The 23,096-nt window shown below is 42.2% G+C and overlaps 4 protein-coding genes and 1 pseudogene across 5 annotated transcripts in view; 3 read left to right on the top strand and 2 right to left on the bottom strand.

Moving 5' to 3' along the window:
* Window positions 1-428: 428 nt before the first annotated feature.
* Window positions 429-3,565, top strand: LOC123503277 (NADPH-dependent diflavin oxidoreductase 1-like). The gene is made up of 2 exons (XM_045252907.1): window positions 429-889; window positions 1,447-3,565. Exons 1-2 carry the CDS (start codon window positions 779-781, stop codon window positions 3,250-3,252), a joined length of 1,917 nt encoding a protein of 638 aa, XP_045108842.1. The 5' UTR covers window positions 429-778; the 3' UTR covers window positions 3,253-3,565.
* Window positions 3,566-8,218: 4,653 nt separating this feature from the next.
* On the top strand, window positions 8,219-10,989 carry LOC123503279 (actin-85C-like). 2 transcript variants are annotated; one of them, XM_045252909.1, is made up of 2 exons: window positions 8,219-8,345; window positions 9,701-10,989. In XM_045252909.1, the coding sequence occupies exon 2, from the start codon at window positions 9,722-9,724 to the stop codon at window positions 10,844-10,846; it is 1,125 nt and encodes a 374-aa protein (XP_045108844.1). In that variant the 5' UTR covers window positions 8,219-8,345; window positions 9,701-9,721; the 3' UTR covers window positions 10,847-10,989. The 2 variants fall into 2 exon arrangements, with proteins under 2 accessions (XP_045108844.1, XP_045108845.1); XM_045252910.1 differs by having other exon boundaries at window positions 8,251-8,349.
* Window positions 10,990-13,439: 2,450 nt separating this feature from the next.
* LOC123503278 lies at window positions 13,440-16,246 on the top strand (annotated as a pseudogene).
* A 1,821-nt stretch (window positions 16,247-18,067) lies between these two features.
* Window positions 18,068-20,528, bottom strand: LOC123503190 (actin-3, muscle-specific-like). Its single transcript, XM_045252737.1, has 2 exons — window positions 20,385-20,528; window positions 18,068-19,341 (listed from the first exon to the last, which is right to left on the bottom strand). Exon 2 carries the CDS (start codon window positions 19,318-19,320, stop codon window positions 18,190-18,192), a length of 1,131 nt encoding a protein of 376 aa, XP_045108672.1. The 5' UTR covers window positions 19,321-19,341; window positions 20,385-20,528; the 3' UTR covers window positions 18,068-18,189.
* Window positions 20,529-22,553: 2,025 nt separating this feature from the next.
* Window positions 22,554-23,096, bottom strand: part of LOC123503197 (actin, muscle-type A2-like) — a 2,161-nt gene continuing 1,618 nt past the window's right edge. Inside the window, exon 2 of the mRNA XM_045252741.1 lies at window positions 22,554-23,096. This exon is cut by the window's right edge and continues 905 nt beyond it. Coding sequence (XP_045108676.1) covers window positions 22,855-23,096 — 242 coding nt within the window. The 3' untranslated portion in view covers window positions 22,554-22,854.

Genomic DNA, 23,096 nt, shown 5'->3' with positions numbered 1-23,096 from the left:
ACAGGAACACTCAAGTACCACCATTACTTCATTAATTCTTTGGTAAATTCATCATACCTCTAGTCAAATGGTTAGAAAAAGTAACCAATTTCACATGTTTGTAGTGTGCATCCCCTTTCGTACACTATGGTTTGCTTATATGTGAAATTATGCTGTATTTTTCATCAGTACATAAGCAGGATATATTCTCCGATAGTGATGTGTTGTCCACTTGTCCGATTACTTTAATGTTATTTGGTGGTATATATACAAACTCCTTTCCTCCTTGTTGTTCCCCTATTAGAACCTCATTTGCCTTTTATCCTGATTTAATGTAGATAAACTCATCGGATATTTAATTTTTCTGATGGTTCAGGTGTTACAGGTAGCCCAGGGCAGAGTAGAGTGGCCGAACACGTCACTGTCACACCTCGTCTTAACCATGACTCAGGCCTGTCTTTACTCTAATGGTATTTCTGCCTCATATTACTGTCTTTGTGACTGTAAAATGCTGAATCAGGCATGCAAAAAAGTTTTCCTCTTTTGATTCCATAAAATGGAACGACTATGTATGAACAGTAATACAGCTTAATTTCATCATCACGTTGACCGGGTGACAATATTACCTCGATAACAAGACAATTCTAAAATAGCTGCTTGGGTTACATGAACACTGCCTTGGGAGCGATCTTATAATAAAAAAAAAAAAAAAAAAAGAGATCAAGATCGGCCAAGATGTTCCAGATGATCACTGTCAACACACACACGTAGTGACATACACACACGCACATATACAGCCATGGAGGCCCCGGTGTCACGCTCCAGGCTGGAAATTAACTTTATGCGACTAATGGACGAGACACAACAGATGGCCAACGGCAGCAAACCCAAGGACTGGACGTTTGAGAAGGTGAGGGGCGGTGGTCCTGTTTACTGCCTGCACTGTGGTCATGTAGACGTAGGAATGTTGCGGGTGGCTACATGATTCACTCGCCCCAAGCTACGTTTGGGGTGTCCTTAGTTAGGTTAAATGTCATGTCGGGTCTGGGTAATTACAAGTAGCGAAAAGATCCGGGCTGCTGAGATCGAGTGAGACTTGCTGTGAATGTCTGTCAGGGGCATAGTCAAAACTACTTGTAATTGCATAGTACTTGCATTAATTTAACTCTTGGAACAGAATTACAGTGATTGACATACCTAAGTAAGAGGTTAGAATTGACTAAATTACTCGTCTAGGCAGTGTTAATTTTAATGTATGTTAGGTACACAGACGTATCACAGAGATCTAAAATGTAATGTTGGCACTGGAGACCTGGTTTTTATTTTATTGATAGAACTCAAAGTTTGTAGAGCATGAACATATAAGATTGTGAGAGAGAAAATGGCAATAAAGACTTTTCTTATCCAAGTTGTAATTTGTAAATTTAAGATCTTTACAAGTCATGACCAGTTGCCATTTTCTTTCAGTGGGTGGAGGGTCGGAGGATGACCGTGTTGTATGGGAGCCAGACAGGGACAGCTCAGGAAGTTGCTGAGAGAATTGGGAGGGAAGCTCTCCGGCACTTCTTCCAGCCCACAGTGCTGGCCATGGATGACTGTCCTCTGGACAGACTGATGAAAGAAAGGTTGACAGTGTTTGTTGCTGCCACCACTGGCCAAGGTGATGACCCAGACAACATGAGGAACTTCTTCAAGGGTTTGTGGTCACAACGAAAAAATAGACAACTTCTATCTTACTTGAAGTTTGGTGTGCTAGGTCTAGGTGACTCATCTTACCAGAAGTTCAACTACTCAGCTAAGAGATTAAATAACTTATTGGTGTATCTTGGAGGTCAGCCTCTATTGAAGATTGGCCTTGGAGATGACCAGCATGACCTGGGACCTGAGTTTGTCATTGATCCGTGGCTTGAAAACTGGTGGAACAAAGCTTTAGAACTCTACCCACTTGTAGAGGGTGTTAAACCTCTAAGTTCAAAGATAATGTTGCCTCCAAAATACAAGTTAAAGGTGATAACAGATGCTCTTGCAGACAATAACAACTTTAATATGATGTCTGACATATCACAGCAACAAGGAGAAGCATGTGCATTGTGTCCATGCCTTGCTGAGGTGACCAGGAATGAGAGGGTGACCTCGAAAGATCACTTTCAGGAAGTGAGATTAATAGAGTTTGATACAAGTCAGATCAAGACTAAACATAAGCCAGGTGATGTGCTCATGGTTCGGCCACAGAATTTAGAAGAGCATGTTGAGGAGTTTATCAATGTTCTTGGGCTTAATCCTAACCTACAGTTCTCATTAGAACTGAATGACCCCAATGCCACTCTTCCTCTGGTCTCTGTCTTACCAACTCCTTGTACTATGAAAGAATGTGTACAGAAATACTTTGACATACAAGCTATTCCAAAGAGATATTTCTTTGAGATGTTATCTTATTTTACAAAGGATGAGATGGAAAAGGAAAAATTTGAGGAATTCACTACAGCAGAAGGACAGCAAGCACTTCATGATTACTGCACTAGGCCCAAGAGGAGTATCATGGAGGTGTTAGCAGACTTTCCACACACAAGAGAAAACATTCCTCTCGACTATTTATTTGATCTCATTCCTTCCATCAAGCCAAGACCTTATTCCATTGCCTCCTCCAGCCTTGCCATGCCAAATAGGACCCAATTGCTTGTTGCTGTAGTCAACTACACCACAGTGCTGAGGCGGCCAAGGATGGGCCTGTGCACCAATTGGCTAGCTCGGCAGGAAGTTGGAACCCCTATCCCAGTCTGGATCAAGCCTGGAACACTGACCTTCCCTTCCCTCGAGTCTGAGGTCATACCACCAGTTGTGATGATTGGACCAGGAACGGGATGTGCTCCCTTCCGTGCTTACATTCAGGAGCGGGTTGCCAGTGGTGCCAGCAAGGGCCTGATCATGGTGTTTGGCAGCAGGAACAAAGCCAAGGATTACTTCTTCAAGGATGAGTGGGAAGGGTTAGTCGGGGAGGGCAAACTAGAGCTTTACTGTGCATTCTCCAGGGACCAGGAGGACAAGGTGTATGTGCAGCATGTGATGAGGGAGAATGCTGCTCACCTGTGGCACTTGATAGGAGAGCAGCAGGCAAGGGTATACTTTGCTGGTAATGCCAAGAGAGTTCCCATTGATGTGTATGAAGCGCTGACTTATATCTGTGAGCACGGCCGTGGTGCAGGAAAGACGGATGCTGAAGAATACATGAAGAAGGAGGTGGAGAAGCGCTATCAGACAGAAACTTGGGCATGAGTGTTCTATTTTGATGTAGTGTTGTGATAGTCCTCTCTTCACTGATGCAGCATGATATGGGTAGATAATACTGAAAATGTATAAATAAACAATAAATAAATGTAGGAGATTTTAATTTGTTTCCTCACATATATTTTGTTATAATTATTTACTGGTGAATTGCAATTTCAAACTTTTAAAGATATTGATAAAATATTTCTTGTAATGTTTTCATTTATATAAAATTATGCAAAATTCTCATTTCAAATAAAACACATGATGACTTATCCTAAAAATATTGAAAATGCAATAAATGGAGAATTTTAAAGTTTCAGATTCATGACTTTTTTTTAAGAATGAAATTCCTTTGACTAATTCTATCTGTACTTTCTCATTTGAAATGTTTGGCTTGGATGAACACTCCAAATACTAATGACAATATTCTTGAGTCATTGAATGCCACAAGACTGGTGTGAGTATTGCCTGTAACACAGTCATGTTTAGTTCCAGTCTTTACAAAAAGTATCAAGTAATTACAGTGGGCACAGTGGCAGTGCTTGCCTCACCTGATACTTGTACTTTTTGTTGTGAGTTGATGGGATTCAAAATTTGAACACACTTCCATTACTGGAGCAAACACTGAAGCTTGATCCAATATTATTAAGTTTTCTTTGATATTTGAATATTTTCACCATTACTTGGTCAAGGAAACTGATATGTATTTATGTCATCCACAGTACATCGAGTGGCTACAGAAGAAGATCCCTGAGATGGAGAAAAGTCCAAAGTGAGTTTAATTTGGTTGGTTTAGTAATGTCTTGTAATCATGATAGTATTGTACTATATATATTTTTTCCCATTGCCATCTTTCATGTTGTTGCTGCTAAATGTCATCAGTTCTGTAATGCTGGGAACTGAATGAAAGATGTGACCTGTTTTGTCCCATGAGAGAAACATACTATGCCATTATTACTATAATCAGCTTTGGCCTCATGTCATGGCTGAAACTCTTCCTATACTACATTTATTTGCAATTCAATACATGATGTTTTCTGCAGTGCACCAAATGAAGAAACACTCAAGCACTACAGAAGACAAGTGGACTTCCTAAGAGGTGTTCTGGAGACTGAGAAATGTGTAAGTATGTGCCACTTAGAGAGAGAGAGAGAGAGAGAGAGAGAGAGAGAGAGAGAGAGAGAGAGAGAGAGAAAGAGAGAGTTATTTTTTGTGCATCATAATCAGCCAGAGACTAACATACAGTTCTAATCATTCCACAGCCTGAAGCACTGGAGTCTGTTGCAGCCTCACAGCTCATCCCCCACGGCACGGCTACCACCAGCCAGCACACCCTAACACAACAGATCCACCAGCGCACCAAGACCACAACCACCAACAGGTTGCGACAAGATCTCCTCAACCTCAGTGAGTCCTACTAAGATGAAGTCTTACAAGAATCATATTGAATTTAGGTTTCACTGTTAATCTCAAGAATGTCTAAATAATCCTTTCAAGGACTTTATTTAATTTTTTTCCAGGTTAAGTCTATTCTAACTTCTTCAAACATAGTAAGCTCACACTACATCTACTCTTCAGACCCCAGCAGCGAGAGTGAGACAAGGTTCCGCAAAGCAGGAACAGCAGCAGACATCACAGCAGACGACTTCCAGGCCCAGCTGTTGTCTGATGAGCAGAAGAGAGAGAAGATGGTGGAGGACATGATCACAATGGCAAGAGAATGGAAGGAACAGTCCAAGATTGCCAACAAGATAATCAGAAAAGATATAGATGTAAGTTTAGTCTCTTACCTCATTTGGTTTAACTTTTAAATGTACCTTGTCAGCAACTTTCCTTAGAAAAAAAAATTAAACAAATTTCCTTCACAGAACATTGACAAAGCAAACAAGACGGCAGACTCCAACCAGGACCACCTCAAGGTGGAGGCCAATCGCCTCTCTGAATACAACAAACGTGCCTGTAACTTCTGGATATGGATCATGATCATCTTTGTTTGTTTCATGTTTATAAGTAAGTTGTATTTTTCCTTTTAATTTTTTTTTACTATTTATCTGTTCAGTAATTTCTATGAATTTTCTCTCATACATACTGATTTCCAAAAGCAATTCTGTTCTAATTCTTTAATGCAATTTTTTATTTTTTTATTTCAGGTATGGTGATGTTTATAAGAATATTCCCTAGAAGATATTAAGAACATCAGTTTAGTTTACAAGCACGAAAAGGGGTAGGTACTTTCAAACCACTTAATGAAATTGAGCAATAAGCATCATTTTTTTTTCAAAGCAAACATTTGTAATTTGTGAAGATAACAATATAAAGAACAAGAACAATATATTTATATATTTTCTTTTAGTTGTTCAGAGTGGATTTGAAATATAACGGCCAACTATATGCACTTCAGTTACTCATGGTTAAATTTATTTTTGCAGGGAAAACTATGATATTGCAAGAACATTACTGGTTATATAGTAATTTAATAAATTATGTTTATTGATTCAATGTTTCATTTATATCTCCGCATGGAACACACAACTTAATAATCTAGTTTGCTGAATTTTGTCGGCTTCACTTTACGCTTCATGACACTATCTGCACTAAACACACAAGATCGACAATTGTGTAGATGCTCATCACTCACTGTCATCACTGCCTCTCTATGAGTGTGGCAGCTGTGTGAACGTTGTCACAGACTAAAATGTAACCACACCACCTTATGGTTTGCTCTTTACAATAAATATGGAAAAAAAAAAAAATTAGTTGAGTTACTAAGACCTCACGCTCCTGATATGGATTTTTTTTCCCGACTTAATTCCGCTTTCGATGGTGTCCCGCGCAGCAATGTCCTCTACACTGCAAAGATAGTATTAAATTTACATAATGATATTTCATAATCTTTACATTTTCAGAGAAGGAGAATGCACCCCAACAGTACCATATCTCAGAAAATAACACCAAAATAACCTCTCTAACAGGAAGAGCATCCTGCATGATTCCATTACTGCACAGATCGGGTTTTAGAATGTCATCGTTTTTATATAAATTTAATACCAAACATTAGTTCCCATAAACAAGAGCTTGGCACTCGTTATTACCGGTGACATAATCTGGAGGGAGGCACGCGGCCAGGGGAGCAGCAGCATCTATTTGTCGATGTCATCCGCCACGGTCTGCACCGACACACGTCCACATGGCGCGACAAACAAATGTTCTCGAATGCTACATCTCGCCCGACGGTGATCTGTTTACCATCACGACACACTGGCCAAGGGGAGGACAATTGGGGAGGGATAAACGGAGGAAAGGCAATGAATATGAGTAATACGAAAGAAATAATTAAGAGGACGGAAGAAGAGAAGTAAAAAGATAAGACGAGAAAAGAAAGTAAGGAGAGAAGGGTCATACGAAACGAGAGGGAAGCGGAAAATTGGAGATAAGAGGGCGGAGGGGAGGAACAGGGAGGAGGAGGAAGGTAGAAATACATGAGGAGGTTGGAGAGATGAAGTGACGTAAGAGGGAAGGAAAGGGAATACCGCAGCAGGGGAGGTTATGGTCCTGTTTTCGTTCAGCTATTTCACTCCTCTCCCGGAAGACTGGCACACACACACACACTCTCTCTCTCTCTCTCTCTCTCTCTCTCTCTCTCTCTCACAACAAAATTACCATCATTACCTAAACTAATTCACGTTTTCAGTACGAACAGCAAATAAGAGAAAGACGTTGAAAAAAAGAACAAAGGAAAGAAAGAAAAATATAATCACCGACTCTCCTCAATCGGACCAAACCTCTCTCTCTCTGTGTGTGTGTGTGTGTGTGTGTGTGTGTGTAAATCTTTCGTCCCTTTAACGTGTCTCAGTCATTTAACGGTGTCCGTTTTTTACTCTCTCTCTCTCTCTCTCTCTCTCTCTCTCTCTCTCTCTCTCCCCGGTATCTCCAAGACGGTTCAGGTTACGTGTCTATCTTCGTTCAGAGTGCGCGTACACACACACACACACACACACACACACACACACACACACACACACACACACAGGAGAGAGAGAGAGAGAGAGAGAGAGAGAGAGAGAGAGAGAGAGAGAGAGAGAGAGAGAGAGAGAGAGAGAGACTAAGGTGCCTTTAAATTCTATAATAAAACATCAGTGACCAACCACGACTCAACAACGAAGTGAGAAACCAAAAATAGTTCATCGGCGGCCCCCTCAGAGAGAGAGAGAGAGAGAGAGAGAGAGAGAGAGAGAGAGAGAGAGAGAAATCATCTTAAGATTATGTAGGTACTGAATAGAAAAACAAAGACCATATGTATATTATACAAAACGGTACCTAAATCAATAGACACATATTATCTCACTGATTTTTTACTGATTGTTGAATGTCAAGTGTTGTAGGATGTTGTGTACCAAAATGAGACCCCTCCCCTTCCCCTCAAATGAAGATTCACTGGGAAATTACTTTAAAACGACCACACCGTCCAAAATTATGTGGCGTGGTGATGTGCACGAGTTCAAAGGCCCAGGAAGACGAAGGTGAGCACGGCGGCCACGCACCTTGAAGGCGTATGAGTGTGACATTATCAGTGACATAGTCAGTGACGTTTGTCTGATGTTATGATCGAGATGAAATTTTATCAAGATCTACGGGAATGCCGCTGGAGGAAGAAGAGGAGGAGGAGGAGGAGGAGGAAATCTTGCTTTTTTAGCCCTGGAAAAAGATGAGGAGGAATTGGAGGAACAAAAAGAGAATCTCACTTTCCTGGTTCTGAAAAGGAGGATGAAAGTAAAAAGAAAGTCTTGGATTTTGTTCCTCGAATAGAAAATATGGAGGAACAAACACGAGTGAACTTCCTCTTCTGCTGGTTCGGAGGTGAGAGGAATACGAGGGACGGGGCAGCGAGGAGAGGCAGACAGGAAGTGTGGGCCCGCCAGCTGTAAGGGGAGGGACTAGGGGAGGCTGCAGGCGGGAGGCGGGAGGCGGGGTGGTGACAGTGTCGGAGGAGGTTGGGATACTTACTAAAAATAACAATCTCCTCCCTGGGCTTTAATGTTGGAGGCGGAGTGTGTCCTCTCATTCTCCTGTAGGACGTCGCCAGCCACGCAGCCAGCCAGGTAGGTGCGCCCTCCACTCTCATCCACCCACCTCCAGTCTCCATAATTAAACATCAGGTCCAATTTCTCATCCAACCACTTCTATTCACTTCCATTGATCGCCAGTCTTTTCCACACAACTCTCTCAGTCTCTTATCTCATCATTCGCTCAAGTTTTGTCGCCTTCCACTCATGACTATTTTCCCTTGTTATATATAGTCTCATTTATTAAGTCCTGGATATGCAATCAATCACTCACTTTTCTTTTCCTTCTCAGTTATTAATTACTTTATTTTCTTCTTTGTTTACGCACTTTTGACTCTTTCACAAACTTGTCTTGCTTTAGTTCTAATTAATGTTACGAGAGAGGGAAAAAACAGGTACTCTACTTACTTAGTTTTCCTTCTCTCATCATTCTTTCACTATTGGCGTTCACTCAGGTTCATACTTGCGACGCCGCCAAAGTTAAATCCATTACTAGTGTGTGTGTGTGTGTGTGTGTGTGTGTGTTGGAGCACGAAGTAAAAAACGAGACCGTAAGACACGACATTCGACACCGCTTCGACTCGCGTTCTTCCACCAGTGTCAATGGTGAGACGGAACGCTGGGACAAGGAGACGCTATTCCACCTTACGTCCCTGTGCTTCTGTTGACGAGCTTTTCAGGTTATCCGAAGCGTCTTTTATACAACTAAGGAAATATCTTATGTATTGAAATCATAGAACCACCAGAAAAGGCACTGAAAATATCAACACACTGAGGTGATAATGATAATGATTTTTAGACTGAGTAATAGCACTACAATAGCAAAGCCGGCCTCATCCACCGTTCTGCATCTCTCTCTCTCTCTCTCTCTCTCTCTCTCTCTCTCTCTCTCATCACTGAACAGATATTAAGTGATATTCAAAATGGAGATAATTCACAAGGAAGTCAGGTGGTGAGGAAAAGACCGCATAGTACAAAAACGACCTGAGGCGCAGTTGTGTTTAGGGAAGAGAACAGAGCATCAGGAAGGGAGCACACGTGGCGGAAGGACGTGGGAGGGGAGGAGGCGCCACACCCACAGTGGGAGGTCCGTCGGGGTGGCAAAATAAGATAAACAAACACTATTTAACTGCCTCATAGTCCTGATATTTGTTATCTGAATTGTATCTACGTGGGGGCTTCTTAAGGAATAATGAGAGTAGTGCTTTAAGACATAATGATAATGATAATAAGTGATATGATAAGCAGTACATCTGATATGAGTCGCTTGCCACGCACGAGTGTAGCGTGACATAATAATCATTAGTACGGTATGAAATTTTCATTAGCATCCAATAAATGATAAGAAACCTTGTACAATATTCCCCCACTAAAATGCTTTTCTTTTGCAGATTTGAGACGCAACCTTCACGATGTCTGAAGAAGGAGCAGGTGGCCTGGTGGTGGACAATGGCTCTGGTATGGTCAAAGCTGGTTTTGCCGGCGACGATGCACCGCGGGCTGTCTTTCCTTCCATCGTCGGCAGACCGCGACATCACGGTGTAATGGTGGGCATGGGACAAAAGGATGCATATATTGGAGACGAGGCCCAGAGCAAGCGAGGCATCCTGACACTAAAGTACCCTATCGAGCATGGAATAGTAACAAACTGGGACGACATGGAAAAAATTTGGCATCACACTTTTTACAACGAGCTTCGCGTTGCCCCTGAGGAATCCCCGGTTCTCTTAACTGAGGCTCCCCTCAATCCCAAAGCAAACCGTGAGAAGATGACCCAAATCATGTTCGAAACTTTCGCCACCCCCGCCATGTACGTGGCCATCCAGGCTGTCCTGTCCCTGTACGCCTCTGGCCGAACCACTGGTATCGTGCTGGACTCTGGCGATGGCGTGACACACACTGTCCCAATCTACGAAGGTTACGCTCTTCCTCACGCCATCATGCGTCTCGACCTCGCCGGCCGTGACCTGACAGACTATCTGGTGAAAATTCTTACTGAACGTGGCTACTCCTTCACCACCACCGCTGAACGTGAGATTGTTCGAGATATGAAAGAAAAACTTGGGTACGTTGCAATGCACTTTGAAAACGAAATATCTGCTGCTTCCTCCTCAGATGACAAGTCCTATGAACTCCCCGACGGTCAGGTGATAGACATTGGCAACGAGCGCTTCAGGTGTCCGGAGTCACTCTTTCAACCCTCACTGCTTGGCATGGAGGCAGATGGCATCCACGATACCGTCTACAACTCCATTATGAAGTGTGACGTGGACATAAGGAAGGATTTATACGCCAACATTGTCATGTCTGGCGGCTCCACCATGTACCCGGGAATGTCTGACAGACTGCAGAAGGAAATAACTTATCTCGCTCCTGCCACAGTAAAAATTAAGATTATTTCCCCTCCAGAGCGCAAGTACTCCGTCTGGATCGGCGGCTCCATCCTGGCCTCGCTGTCCACCTTCCAGGCCATGTGGATCACCAAGGAGGAGTACGAGGAGTCAGGCCCGGGGATAGTTCACCGAAAGTGTTTCTAATCAGCGTCCCGCAGCCGAAACACCAACTACATTGGACCAAGTTATGATCTCACTTTTATTACCATGTTCATCACTGTACTGTACCTGCTAAGTATGAATGTAAGATTATATATTAATAATAAAAGATAATAAAAAACGGAGTGCCTGTCATCTATCGCAATTACATTTCAACTGACAGACAGACAATAAACACACTACAGGAGTTTGTCATGAGTCACTTTGTTAATCTGGTGTCTGACACTGATGAAAATAGTCCCAGATGCATTGTTATATAAACCACGCCACCTGACACATTCGGGATGCAAGAAACAAATACATTGCTTCTAAACTTATTACAAAAGTTAAGTTAACACACACACACACACACACACACACACACACACACACACACACACACAGTACAACTTCTATAAAATGCAATTGGATTCTATCTTTGCAAAAATATGTAGTTATATAATTTTTACTGCAAATGAGAGAGAGAGAGAGAGAGAGAGAGAGAGAGAGAGAGAGAGAGAGAGAGAGAGAGAGAGAGAGAGAGAGAGAGAACCTTATCTCGCTTGATTATTTCCCTGTTGTAAATTGTCGCTTGGTCAGGTATGGAGCAACTTCGGTCTTGAGTGTAGTGCAGAGAATGGTACCACCTGCTGCAGTCTCGTTGATCGCCGTTTGCCGCGGTACAAAGAAAACGTTATAGGGTAAACTATATCACTTCGAGGACTTACGTTACCCCTACTGCTACTGCTGTTACAAGAACAACAACTACTACTGCTACAGACTTATGAATAGAATATGATAATGATGGCGAGATAATAAAATGATGCTGATGGTAATGATAAAAACCATACACGCGTACATATACTGTACATAGCAAAATTATCTCCTCTAAGAATGTAAGGCACACCAATCTCATATTCATATTGATTCACACCACGTCCATTGACCACCACGGGGACGAGAAATCACTCTTGCCCTCGTTTTACAAAGATCAGTTGCGCAGTTTAGGTTCTTCCGTCCGTCCAGTCCCCTCCAAACCACACCCGATTGTCCTACACCTGAGAGACCATCGATGCGTGCCACCACCCTCGGTAGTCTCAGAGCCACGTCATTTCTTATACATTCACACCTGCTCTCTACTATTACTCCTGGTGGCAAAGACGAGAACTTCTTGGACGCTTCAGACATTCTCGTAAATGTGGCTGTTCTTTTGTTCGTCTCATGACACGCACTGAAAAAAAAAAAAAAAAAAAAAACGTGATAAATTGGTGTTTTTTACTGACATGTTTACTTTTAAGATCCACAAGACGTAAAGTGTCACTTTTTTTCTTTTCTTCTTTTTTGCCTAGAGCTTGGCATCAACACGTTCACTATATATATTTTTCTTTATTATTTTTCTTTTTTAATAATATTTCTTCAAGATTTAGCCAAGAAGCGGGTCTCAGGCTGGCGAGGAGGCGCGGCCACGGTGGAATGCCTGGCGCTGATCGGAAGAGACAACAGCAAATAACACTCATCAATTATAACATTAAAGTTTCATCCTGTTGGCCCTGACACATGATTTGCTGGTGGGCCGCCTCGTCCGCCAATCATGACATCTCTTAATAACTAATGAAAGAGACTGCTGAAAGTGATTCGTTAGGCCTGAGATCAATCTAAGCATCTCCTTGGCTGTGGGCTGAGCTATCCACCTGCTGCCATCATTAGCCTGGTGAATGCTGCGCGTCCTATCAACGTTGGTCTGAAGCTTCATTACCTCCAAGCTCATGGCTGATGGCATCAATGTCTGCGGCTCATCAGGTGAATCTGAGGCCTCATTGCTAATACCGAAGCATTATGACTCACGACACGAGCTTTGCCTGTGAATATGTCGGCTATTTTGGAGTGGAAGGTTGAGAGCAAGAAAACATTAAAGTAAAAAAAAAAGAGCGAAATGTTAATTGCATTCATGACGGACAACATAACATCAGGGACAAAGTATTTCTTATATAAATTACTTTTCATACCCTTATCATTATTCCAACACCGAAAATAACGCACCTCACATCGACAGCAAGGAAATGCAACTTTTTTTTTTCTCCCAAATGGCTGATGAATGAATACAATTAATAAATACTTTTTAGGAGTTCCTACGGTCCGCGTCGCAGTTCACATTCATTTATCATGAATTATCTCCGGTAGCGTCATGGCGGCGGCTGCGGTGCTCCTCGGCCCCGTCACAGCCGTCGTGAGGGGTCTATAACTCTTGCTGACACTCCGGTATCTCGCGAGGCCAAGACTCTCTACCTTACCACATCCACCACGCCCCCCTTCTACCATGACCCTATGCCCTCCGAGTCTCTTCCCCTGCCACGCCTCACCCCCTCAACCTCTCCGGAGCGTTTCATCACCATCGACTTATGCGACGCTGCTGCTATATTTAGGACACTCGCGTTACCTTACGATCCAGAACACATGCCGAAGTCTGTTTTTAATCTGAAAGTATCACTACGCTAGGTTATGAATCTTTTCGGGTCGTATAATATGACAGGTCGCCCCAGTTCTGGCAGCCTCACTACCAAGTTGCCGGCCCACAAAGGCCTCGCTATAAATACAAACCACGAATGTCCCACTCACGAATAACAGGCAAGAGGCCAGTCGTCCAGCACGGCCCACGACGGCAGCAGCCACACGGAGGAGCCGAGTCAAGGCGTCAGTCCGTCCATCTGCCTCACTGCCGCGTGATACAAGCCTGTTCCATCGTCCCCTTCAGGCAAGTTATCGGGGATGTGAAGAGACCGCTCGTTATCAGTGATATGATCCATATGACAATGGCGATTGTGCTTGCAGCGTTAAGTGGGAATAATACTAGACTGGACAGTGAAGAAAATACTGAGAGCACACAAAACAGTGGACCTGTGAAAAATATTACAGATCGTTCAAGTGTGTGTGTGTGTGTGTGTGTGTGTGTGTGTGTGTGTGTGTGTGTGTGTGTGTGTGTGTGTGTGTGTGTGTGTGTGTGTGTGTGTGTGTGTGTGTGTGTGTGTGTGTGTGTGTGTGTGTGTGTGTGTGTGTGTGTGTGTGTGTGTGTGTGTGTGTGTGTGTGTGTGTGTGTGTGTGTGTGTGTGTGTGTGTAGGTGCGCGTGCGTGTGTGCGTGCGTGTGTACTTGTGTGAGTGTGTGAATTAACTGCTCTTAGGCATAGTTCTGTGTTTCACCAGTGTAGTTATTGCATTCACCTAACTTTTGAGACAAATATAAAATGAGATCTCTATAAAATAGTGTTCATCACAGATGTAAAACTATATTTTAAGGGTAAAAGAACCTATGTGAAGAAGGGTACCTGCAATGTTTCCAATCTTGTAAAACTGCCTTATGACTTTTAATTAACAAGTTGATTACTGAGTCCATTCCATTTGTCTAGCACTTCACGGTTGGAGTAAATAAAATTTGTCAAGTAAATTATTATATAAATCAATGGGATAAAAGGAAATAAGAAAATGACAAAAAGAGACAAATAAATCACTATCTCGCTATAAAGACTGACGGAGATACAAATACATGTGCACTATACATGCAATTGTTGCAAAAGGATGCATACAAGAATTTAAAAAAATGCCAGGCTAAATGTCTTACAACTTTGGACGGTAAGCGAAATAATATTGTTTGTACTGAATTCCAGGTGATTCAACTCCTCCACTAACATCATGTGTGACGAAGACGCAACTGCGCTGGTCTGTGACAACGGCTCCGGCCTCTGCAAGGCTGGCTTCGCCGGTGATGACGCTCCCCGAGCCGTGTTCCCCTCCATCGTCGGCCGCCCTCGTCACCAGGGTGTGATGGTGGGCATGGGTCAGAAGGATGCCTACGTCGGCGACGAGGCCCAGAGCAAGCGAGGTATCCTGACTCTCAAGTACCCCATCGAGCACGGCATCATCACCAACTGGGACGACATGGAGAAGATCTGGCACCACACTTTCTACAACGAGCTCCGCGTTGCCCTGAGGAGTCCCCCACACTGCTGACGGAGGCTCCCCTCAACCCCAAGGCCAACCGTGAGAAGATGACCCAGATCATGTTCGAAACGTTCAGCTGCCCCGCCATGTACGTCGCCATCCAGGCTGTGCTGTCCCTGTACGCCTCTGGGCGTACCACTGGTATCGTGCTGGACTCTGGCGATGGTGTATCTCACACCGTTCCAATCTATGAAGGTTATGCTCTTCCTCACGCCATCATGCGTCTTGACTTGGCAGGTCGTGACCTGACAGACTACCTAATGAAGATTTTGACTGAACGTGGCTACTCCTTCACCACCACGGCTGAGCGTGAGATCGTCCGTGACGTCAAGGAGAAACTTTGCTATGTTGCTCTTGACTTCGAGAGTGAAATGGCTCAAGCTGCTGCTTCCACCTCACTGGACAAATCTTACGAGCTTCCTGACGGTCAGGTCATCACCATTGGCAATGAGCGCTTCCGCGCTCCAGAGGCTCTTCCAGCCTTCCTTCCTGGGTATGGAATCCGTGGGCGTTCATGAAACCGTACACACATCCATTATGAGGTGCGACATTGATATCAGGAAGGATCTCTATGCTAACACAGTCATGTCTGGCGGCACTACTATGTACCCTGGTATTGCTGATCGCATGCAGAAGGAAATCACTTCCCTGGCTCCCTCCACCATCAAGATCAAGATCATCGCTCCTCCTGAGCGCAAGTACTCTGTATGGATTGGTGGTTCCATCCTGGCTTCCCTGTCCACCTTCCAGGCCATGTGGGTAACGAAGGAAGAGTACGATGAATCAGGTCCTGGAATTGTGCACCGCAAGTGCTTCTAATTGTTAGGACTAGCTAACTTTATCCAAGTCTTCCATAACTTATTATGTTTTCTTCTTATCTTTGTTCTTTGTTGTTGTTGATGATGCTGTTGTTGTCCAATATTTACGTGTTCGACTCAAATCAGAGATCAAAATAAACAACAAACTGTGAACGAGATTTTAGTGGCTTGTATCTAATTCCGGAAGTACTTAAGCTCAAACCCTGCCACGGTAATATGCTCCCAACCTTCTTACCACATCCAATCCATTTTTTTTCCCGTTATCAACGTGAGATTGTCAAATCATTTCCAACGACACAACAATTTATGTAATCTAAAAAGAAAAATAATGACTGTCACAAAATTAACGCTGCTGTGGAGTTCTCAAGTAATCTTTTCTCTCGGACTTTACGTACATAAACATGTTGCTCACAAATATTCCTCTGAATGATCTATCAAAATAAGAAAAATAATGTAGCTTATCATTAAGCCAAACTGAATAAACTTTACTCGAATTATCGTGAGAAACAGATAGACAGAGAAGATTTAAACAGCCTTGCTATTGGACATACACACCTCTCTACTTTTTCTGTCAATAAATTTTACTAGAGAAAACAGTTTCTTTTATAATCCTCCGAGAACAAATAACACTCGTGTACTCCCTCACCTTTCTCAGGATCTGCAGTGAGGATCCTGAAAGAAAACGGATTCAACTCTCTCTCTCTCTCTCTCTCTCTCTCTCTCTCACATATAACCTTCACCCTCCCCCAACACCACACATTGTAGTGGTCAGCACACAAGTTTAGCAACTGAGAAGGTCCAGGTTCAAGTCCCGGGCGCGCCAAGGCAAATGGACGAGCCCCCTCATGTGTGTAGTCTTTGTTTACCTAACAATAGGTTGGTAACTTGAGAAGTTGTGGCCTCGCTGTCCAGATGTGTGATGTGGTGTAAGTCCTACCCGAAGATTGGTCACTACGAGCTCTGAGCTCTTTTCGAAGGGGAACGGTTGGCTGGGTTATCAGCAGATGAACGTGGTGAATTCCACACACACACACACACACACACACACACACACACACACACACACACACACACACACACACACACACAATCCTCGTTAGCTCATTAGTAGTGTCCTTGCCTATCATGATGTAACGGTGTCACATAGTAATGGACATCGTACTTGTCATTAATTCTCTAATATATATATATATATATATATATATATATATATATATATATATATATATATATATATATATATATATATATATATATATATATATATATATATATATATATATATATATATATATATATATATATATATATATATATATATTATAAGCATGGGTAACGAGTGTGGCACCCCAGAACAAAGACGGGTGACAATCAAGGCCCAAGACATAGACGAGTGGGGCTGACTGGATCACGGCACCCTACATCACACAAGTCATGGAACTTTCCATAACCTATTCATTGCCATCGATATTTAATCACTTATATAAGTGATTTGCATACTTATCCTTTATATAATGTATTTTAACATGTACCAATACTAATCATAAGTTAATTTTCCTTGCCTACTTTATGTAATTAGAAGACTATAATCTTTAATATACTAATGCATAGTGACTGTGGTAAACCCACTCATATTTCTGCTGTCAGCACTTTGAAGGCAACAAGCGTCCCTTGAATCTGGCTCGGAAGTCAGTCAGCTTGCCGGGGTGTAACGCGTTATCACTTATAGACACAGGTTGTTCCGTATACGCCACATCCTTCTCCAAATCTCTGTATTCATTCTTAAATATATTTATAGATAAATACAAGTTCACCTTTGATATTCACCTGAAAAACCACAGAAACTCAACCAAGTGACTTAACTTACAACAGAAAGATAAGAACTAATTAGTAGCGTCCCGGGATAAATGATAATTAAAAATACCTCGTTCGTTTCACCTTCAGGTTGGTAATGGTTTTCATTGAGTGGAGAGTATTTATTGTCTATTTGGAGCAAAACGATAGGGAGTATGGCATGTGAAAGGTCTCAGTCTTAGTCAGCGATCAGACCGCATGACCACTAACGTGAACTTTTATGACGGAGGCTATAACTAGTGATTGCTGGGCACGTGGTATGCCAGAATATGCTGAATCACACACACACACACACACACACACACACACACACACACACACACACACACACACACACACACATACACACACACACACACACACACACACACACACTTCTAAAACGTTATGAAAGTAAACACCACGAAGAACATAACCTTTTAATTTCTTAAGATTACGAATCGTCAGTATCACGAGATATCAACTGAAAAGTGCCTGTCAGTTTACTTAGTACATGACAAATTTCACAAAAAGTGTCTGATTCGAGAAAGTATAGAAGGAATTGAAGCAAAAGATTTTACAGAACGATGGTTGGGACTTTATTTTATTAAAATTTTTTATACCGACAATTTGTTGAAAATAATAAGACAAAAATAGATGGTGAAATAACTGTTTAGATTTAGAAAATACTCATATATAAGATTTTAGAAGCACTTGCGGTGGACAATGCCAGGGCCAGATTCGTCATATTCCTCCTTTGTGATCCACATGGACTGGAAGGTAGAAAGAGAGGCCAGGATGGAACCGCCGATCCAGACGGAGTATTTACGTTCAGGTGGAGCAATAATCTTGATTTTGATGGTGGAGGGAGCCAGAGTGGTGATTTCCTTTTGCATGCGGTCAGCAATACCAGGATACATGGTAGTGCCACCAGACATGACGGTGTTGGCGTAGAGATCCTTTCTGATGTCCACGTCACACTTCATGATGGACTGGTACACGGTCTCATGAACACCTGAGGATTCCATGCCCAAGAAAGACGGCTGGAATAAAGCTTCGGGACAGCGGAACCTCTCATTGCCAATCGTAATTACCTGTCCATCAGGGAGTTCATAAGATTTCTCTATGGCGGTCGAAGCGGCAGCCTGTGCCATTTCTCCTTCGAAATCCAAAGCTACATAACACAGTTTCTCTTTGATGTCGCGGACGATTTCTCGCTCAGCCGTGGTAGTGAAGGAATACCCTCGTTCGGTGAGAATTCTCATGAGATAATCTGTCAGGTCACGGCCAGCGAGGTCGAGACGCATGATGGCGTGAGGAAGAGCGTAACCTTCATAGATGGGGACAGTGTGAGTTACGCCGTCACCAGAGTCCAGCACGATACCAGTGGTACGGCCTGAGGCGTACAGGGACAACACAGCCTGGATGGCCACGTACATGGCGGGGGTACTGAATGTTTCAAACATGATCTGGGTCATCTTCTCACGGTTGGCTTTGGGGTTGAGGGGAGCCTCAGTGAGCAGGACGGGAGACTCCTCAGGCGCAATGCGAAGCTCGTTGTAGAAGGTGTGGTGCCAGATCTTCTCCATGTCGTCCCAGTTGGTGATGATGCCGTGCTCGATGGGGTACTTGAGAGTCAGGATACCTCGCTTGCTCTGGGCCTCGTCGCCGACGTAGGCATCCTTCTGACCCATGCCGACCATCACACCCTGATGACGAGGGCGGCCGACGATGGAGGGGAACACGGCTCGGGGAGCGTCATCCCCGGCAAAGCCGGCCTTGCAGAGGCCGGAGCCGTTGTCACAGACCAGTGCGGTGGCCTCGTCGTCACACATGGTGATAGATTGTCAACGCAACTGAAACAAATAAAATGTAAATATACATATGCACGGTAATGAGAAATTAAACTGTCACATAAATTTGATGATAAAATACGCTGAGAGAGAGAGAGAGAGAGAGAGAGAGAGAGAGAGAGAGAGAGAGAGAGAGAGAGAGAGAGAGAGAGAGAGAATGTACACTTCTACCATATAAGGAATCTTCAGCTACGAGTGTTGATAATGCAAAGAATAATTCCATATTCATATGAATGAAATGTTCCACAATTCATAGATCCACGTTGCTATTTCTAGGATCTGAGAGAGTATCTGTAAACCTAGTGACAAATACAACTTGTTGATAATAAGAAAAAAAGTATTTGAAAAAACTACGAAACTAGGCTTCAACTTCAGCTCATATAATTCAAGATAGTTCTTTTCCAGTTTCCTGACCTAATCACTATCATTCTTACGACATTTTCCACGCGATATTCACTTCATGAGCGATACAAATGACGTTGTGAAAGTATTTGGCGATAAAAATAAAAGCAAAATCCCTAACAAATCTTCATTTAAGCGGATCAGTATTATAGATGTTGTCTCAGTACTTGTATAAAGAATCATTCCTTGACTTATCCTTTAACTCACGTATAGTTCGTTTGACTTTACTTTCCATTCAGCAGTTCACTAATGTAAGAAAAACGTGGCATACGTATTCTTGGTCACAAATAGTTCGTAAGTATTTCAGTTTTTAATTCGTTGTAATTCCAGAAATCCGTTACACTATCTGGAGGAGAGAGTCACGACGACAGAGATCCTCAGTTAGTATCACAGAAAGATTGATTTATCTTCACTGTCATTGAAATATTGGAAATCTTGCTTCATGGTTTTTATTGATGCTTTCTTTTTATTGATGCTTTCTGTGCACAATACAATCCCTAATTCGACTTTGCCAAGATGTCTTGACTCCATGTTTTCGGTCGAACTAACGAAAAAAAAAAGTAAATAAACTACATTCCACTTCCTGCTAAGTGAGGGATGAGTCTCGCAGGTGCAAAGCAGAGACCAGTGAGGCGAGAAGTTACCTGGACCAGTGGCCAACGGGAGCTCCTGAGAGAGACTGGTAGGAAGAAGAGTGCGTCCTCAGAAGTAACATCAATGATTACAGGGTCTATATATACACACTAACGCCTTACGTGCCGGGCAGATGGGCGGGGAAGGAGGGTGAAGTGGGGGCAGGTGGGATCGGCGCCCTACCTGAGTTGACTGGCGGGCCTGCGCCCTGCATGTTGCAAACGAGGGCGTGACTCATCCACCCTTAGCCGCCATGCAGGGATGCTGCCAGACCATGTCTTCAGTACTTATCGTCATCAACAACAGTGACAGGCTACCTCCTCTCCACGTTCTTTAGAGCTATTAGCAAGCCACCCACAGTGACACCAGGGAAAATGTTAAACTCCTTTTTCAGTTCATTCCTCTGATGACAAACAAATATTCTGAAAAGTGTGTATGCAATGAAGATTAAAAATTCATGATATATATTATCAAAAGTAGATGATTACCTAAATCAACCAATATCCTATGTATTTAAAAGATTAGTCATATTTCATATATCTAAGATTGTATTTGCCATATTCAGATGAATCAATAAAAACTTACATCTGAGCAATTTTCCACATATAAAAAGGAAAAGTAGCATGAATCTAACTTTGAAAAGAAAAAAAAAATCTTTGGTCCACGCATTCATCAGGTCACTAACTTGGTAACTAATCATGAAACGTGACATTTAATAGGTAATTAAAACAAATAAAAAAAGAAAACTAACATTAGCCAAATATATAGTAACAAAAATTATACTCTTGACCGAGTATGCGTCATTTAACTATCTTGCTAATTGAGAAAGGCGTCTCTTGAACATTGGTATCTGGAGAGACAAGAGCCACTACAGACAGGCGAGCCAAGAGGCATTAGCGTGTGATACCGACTCGGCCACACCCTCGACTGATGCCCGCCTAAAATGTATTGACGTTTACCTTTTATAGTCATAGTCCGTTTTCTATGGATATTTATAGTTACTATGACATATGTAGAGTAAATAATCTTTTTATTTTGCAGTGCTTATTATCAGTATCTTTAAAAAATGAAATTTCTTTTTGCATAATGAGAAAGACTATTGACTTTTTTTATAACCAATTTAATTGCTTTTGCATGTCATCTTAATATCGTCTAGTAAATAACTCGCATACATCGCATGACACACACATACACACACACACACACTCACACACTATTAATAGCCAGAGTGGACTTAATGTCTCCAGGCCTCGAGGGCACTACGCCTCACTTTGGAGTGTTGTCTGGTACCATACTCCACTTTGATCCACTTCACGCGCCCATAGAAAGGCTCCACATAGGCATAAGTGACGCCAAGAGATGCTGGTGTCTCATCTCAGACAAGTGTCTCACAAAAAGACATGTCTGTTCGATCTAAATCATTCTTATTTTCTTTAATCTGATTATTTTTAGCTTGGAGTCACATAACTAACTCTGTCTCTCATCTGACACGGGACGACAGCGAAGAACTGTCAGGATGATATACTGATTAGAAGCCCAATGAATAAATGTCAAACATATGTACAAAGTATTAACCTTTATTTGATTTTCCTATTGTTGCAACTTTAGCATCCTCAATTATGACCAATTTCTATTTGATATATTCCTTTCTTGCATATATTTTCCCTGTACTAATCCTTCATTTGATGATTTTCCTTCGATCTCGCCTTGACTTCACATATCCACAATAACTACTCCTTTTAATTCGTCTGTGGCTCTCAAACTTTCCATCATGTGTTATTTTCATATTCTATTTTCAGAAACATCCCGTTACGCTGTCTCTCTTTCCCCCCTTCTGACCACCCCAACATTCCTATGTCTTGACAACCAAACAGTTTGATGAAGTGTTCTTAGATGTACGCTCCCCTCACATTTCGTCGTACCTTAGTCTTTATTTAACCTCACACAAGTAAAAGACAGTTACACAATAAATAGTGAAATAATAAACAGGATAAAGAAGACAAAGCAATAGAGAAAAATATTGATCGAAGGAAAAGAAAAACATTTAAGGAAACGTATTTAAAAGGAACATTAAATTTGTAACAAGAGGAAAATGTCCATTGACAATAGCTTTTCTCTTTTTTTTTTTTTTTCCAGACAGGTATCTGACAACACAGTATTGTAATAATTCATATATCGCGTCTTTTTGAAAGTTTTATTCACATACAAAATTTCCTTGTCTGAAATTTTTTTGTGTGGAGAAGCAATGTTAATGCTGTTATTAATAAAACTTTGACTCTGTATTTGAAATGGAAGATAATTTTGTTTTCTGAGAAAATATATATAGAAATCAAAAGCAACCAATGAGATTTAGTATTTACATAGAAGTTATATAAAAATATGAAACAGGAATTCCATACTTAACACTGATAAAAAGAAAAAAAATATATAAATAACAAAAAAAAAAAAAAAATAGCTTATGGTCTTCGCAGTCAAAACATTTTAGAAGCATTTCCTGTGGACGATTCCTGGGCCAGATTCTTCATATTCCTCCTTGGTGATCCACATGGCCTGGAAGGTGGACAGGGAGGCCAGGATAGAACCGCCGATCCAGACGGAGTACTTGCGTTCTGGAGGAGCAATGATCTTGATCTTGATGGTGGAGGGAGCAAGTGAGGTAATTTCCTTCTGCATGCGGTCAGCAATACCAGGGTACATGGTGGTGCCGCCAGACAGCACTGTAT

The sequence above is a fragment of the Portunus trituberculatus genome, chromosome 13 (assembly GCF_017591435.1).
Source record: "Portunus trituberculatus isolate SZX2019 chromosome 13, ASM1759143v1, whole genome shotgun sequence".
NCBI classification, from domain to species: Eukaryota; Metazoa; Arthropoda; class Malacostraca; order Decapoda; family Portunidae; genus Portunus; species Portunus trituberculatus.
The sequence above is the reverse complement of the archived record's forward strand: the minus strand, read 5'-3'. Positions and strand labels throughout refer to the sequence as shown.

Bases quoted from the DNA above. Each gene is read 5' to 3' on its own strand.
- LOC123503277 (XM_045252907.1), top strand. From the start codon at position 779: ATGGAGGCCCCGGTGTCACGCTCCAGGCTGGAAATTAACTTTATGCGA. The intron at 890-1,446 runs GTGAGGGGCGGT...ATTTTCTTTCAG, and splicing joins AGGACTGGACGTTTGAGAAG to TGGGTGGAGGGTCGGAGGAT.
- LOC123503279 (XM_045252909.1), top strand. From the start codon at position 9,722: ATGTCTGAAGAAGGAGCAGGTGGCCTGGTGGTGGACAATGGCTCTGGT.
- LOC123503190 (XM_045252737.1), bottom strand. From the start codon at position 19,320: ATGTGTGACGACGAGGCCACCGCACTGGTCTGTGACAACGGCTCCGGC.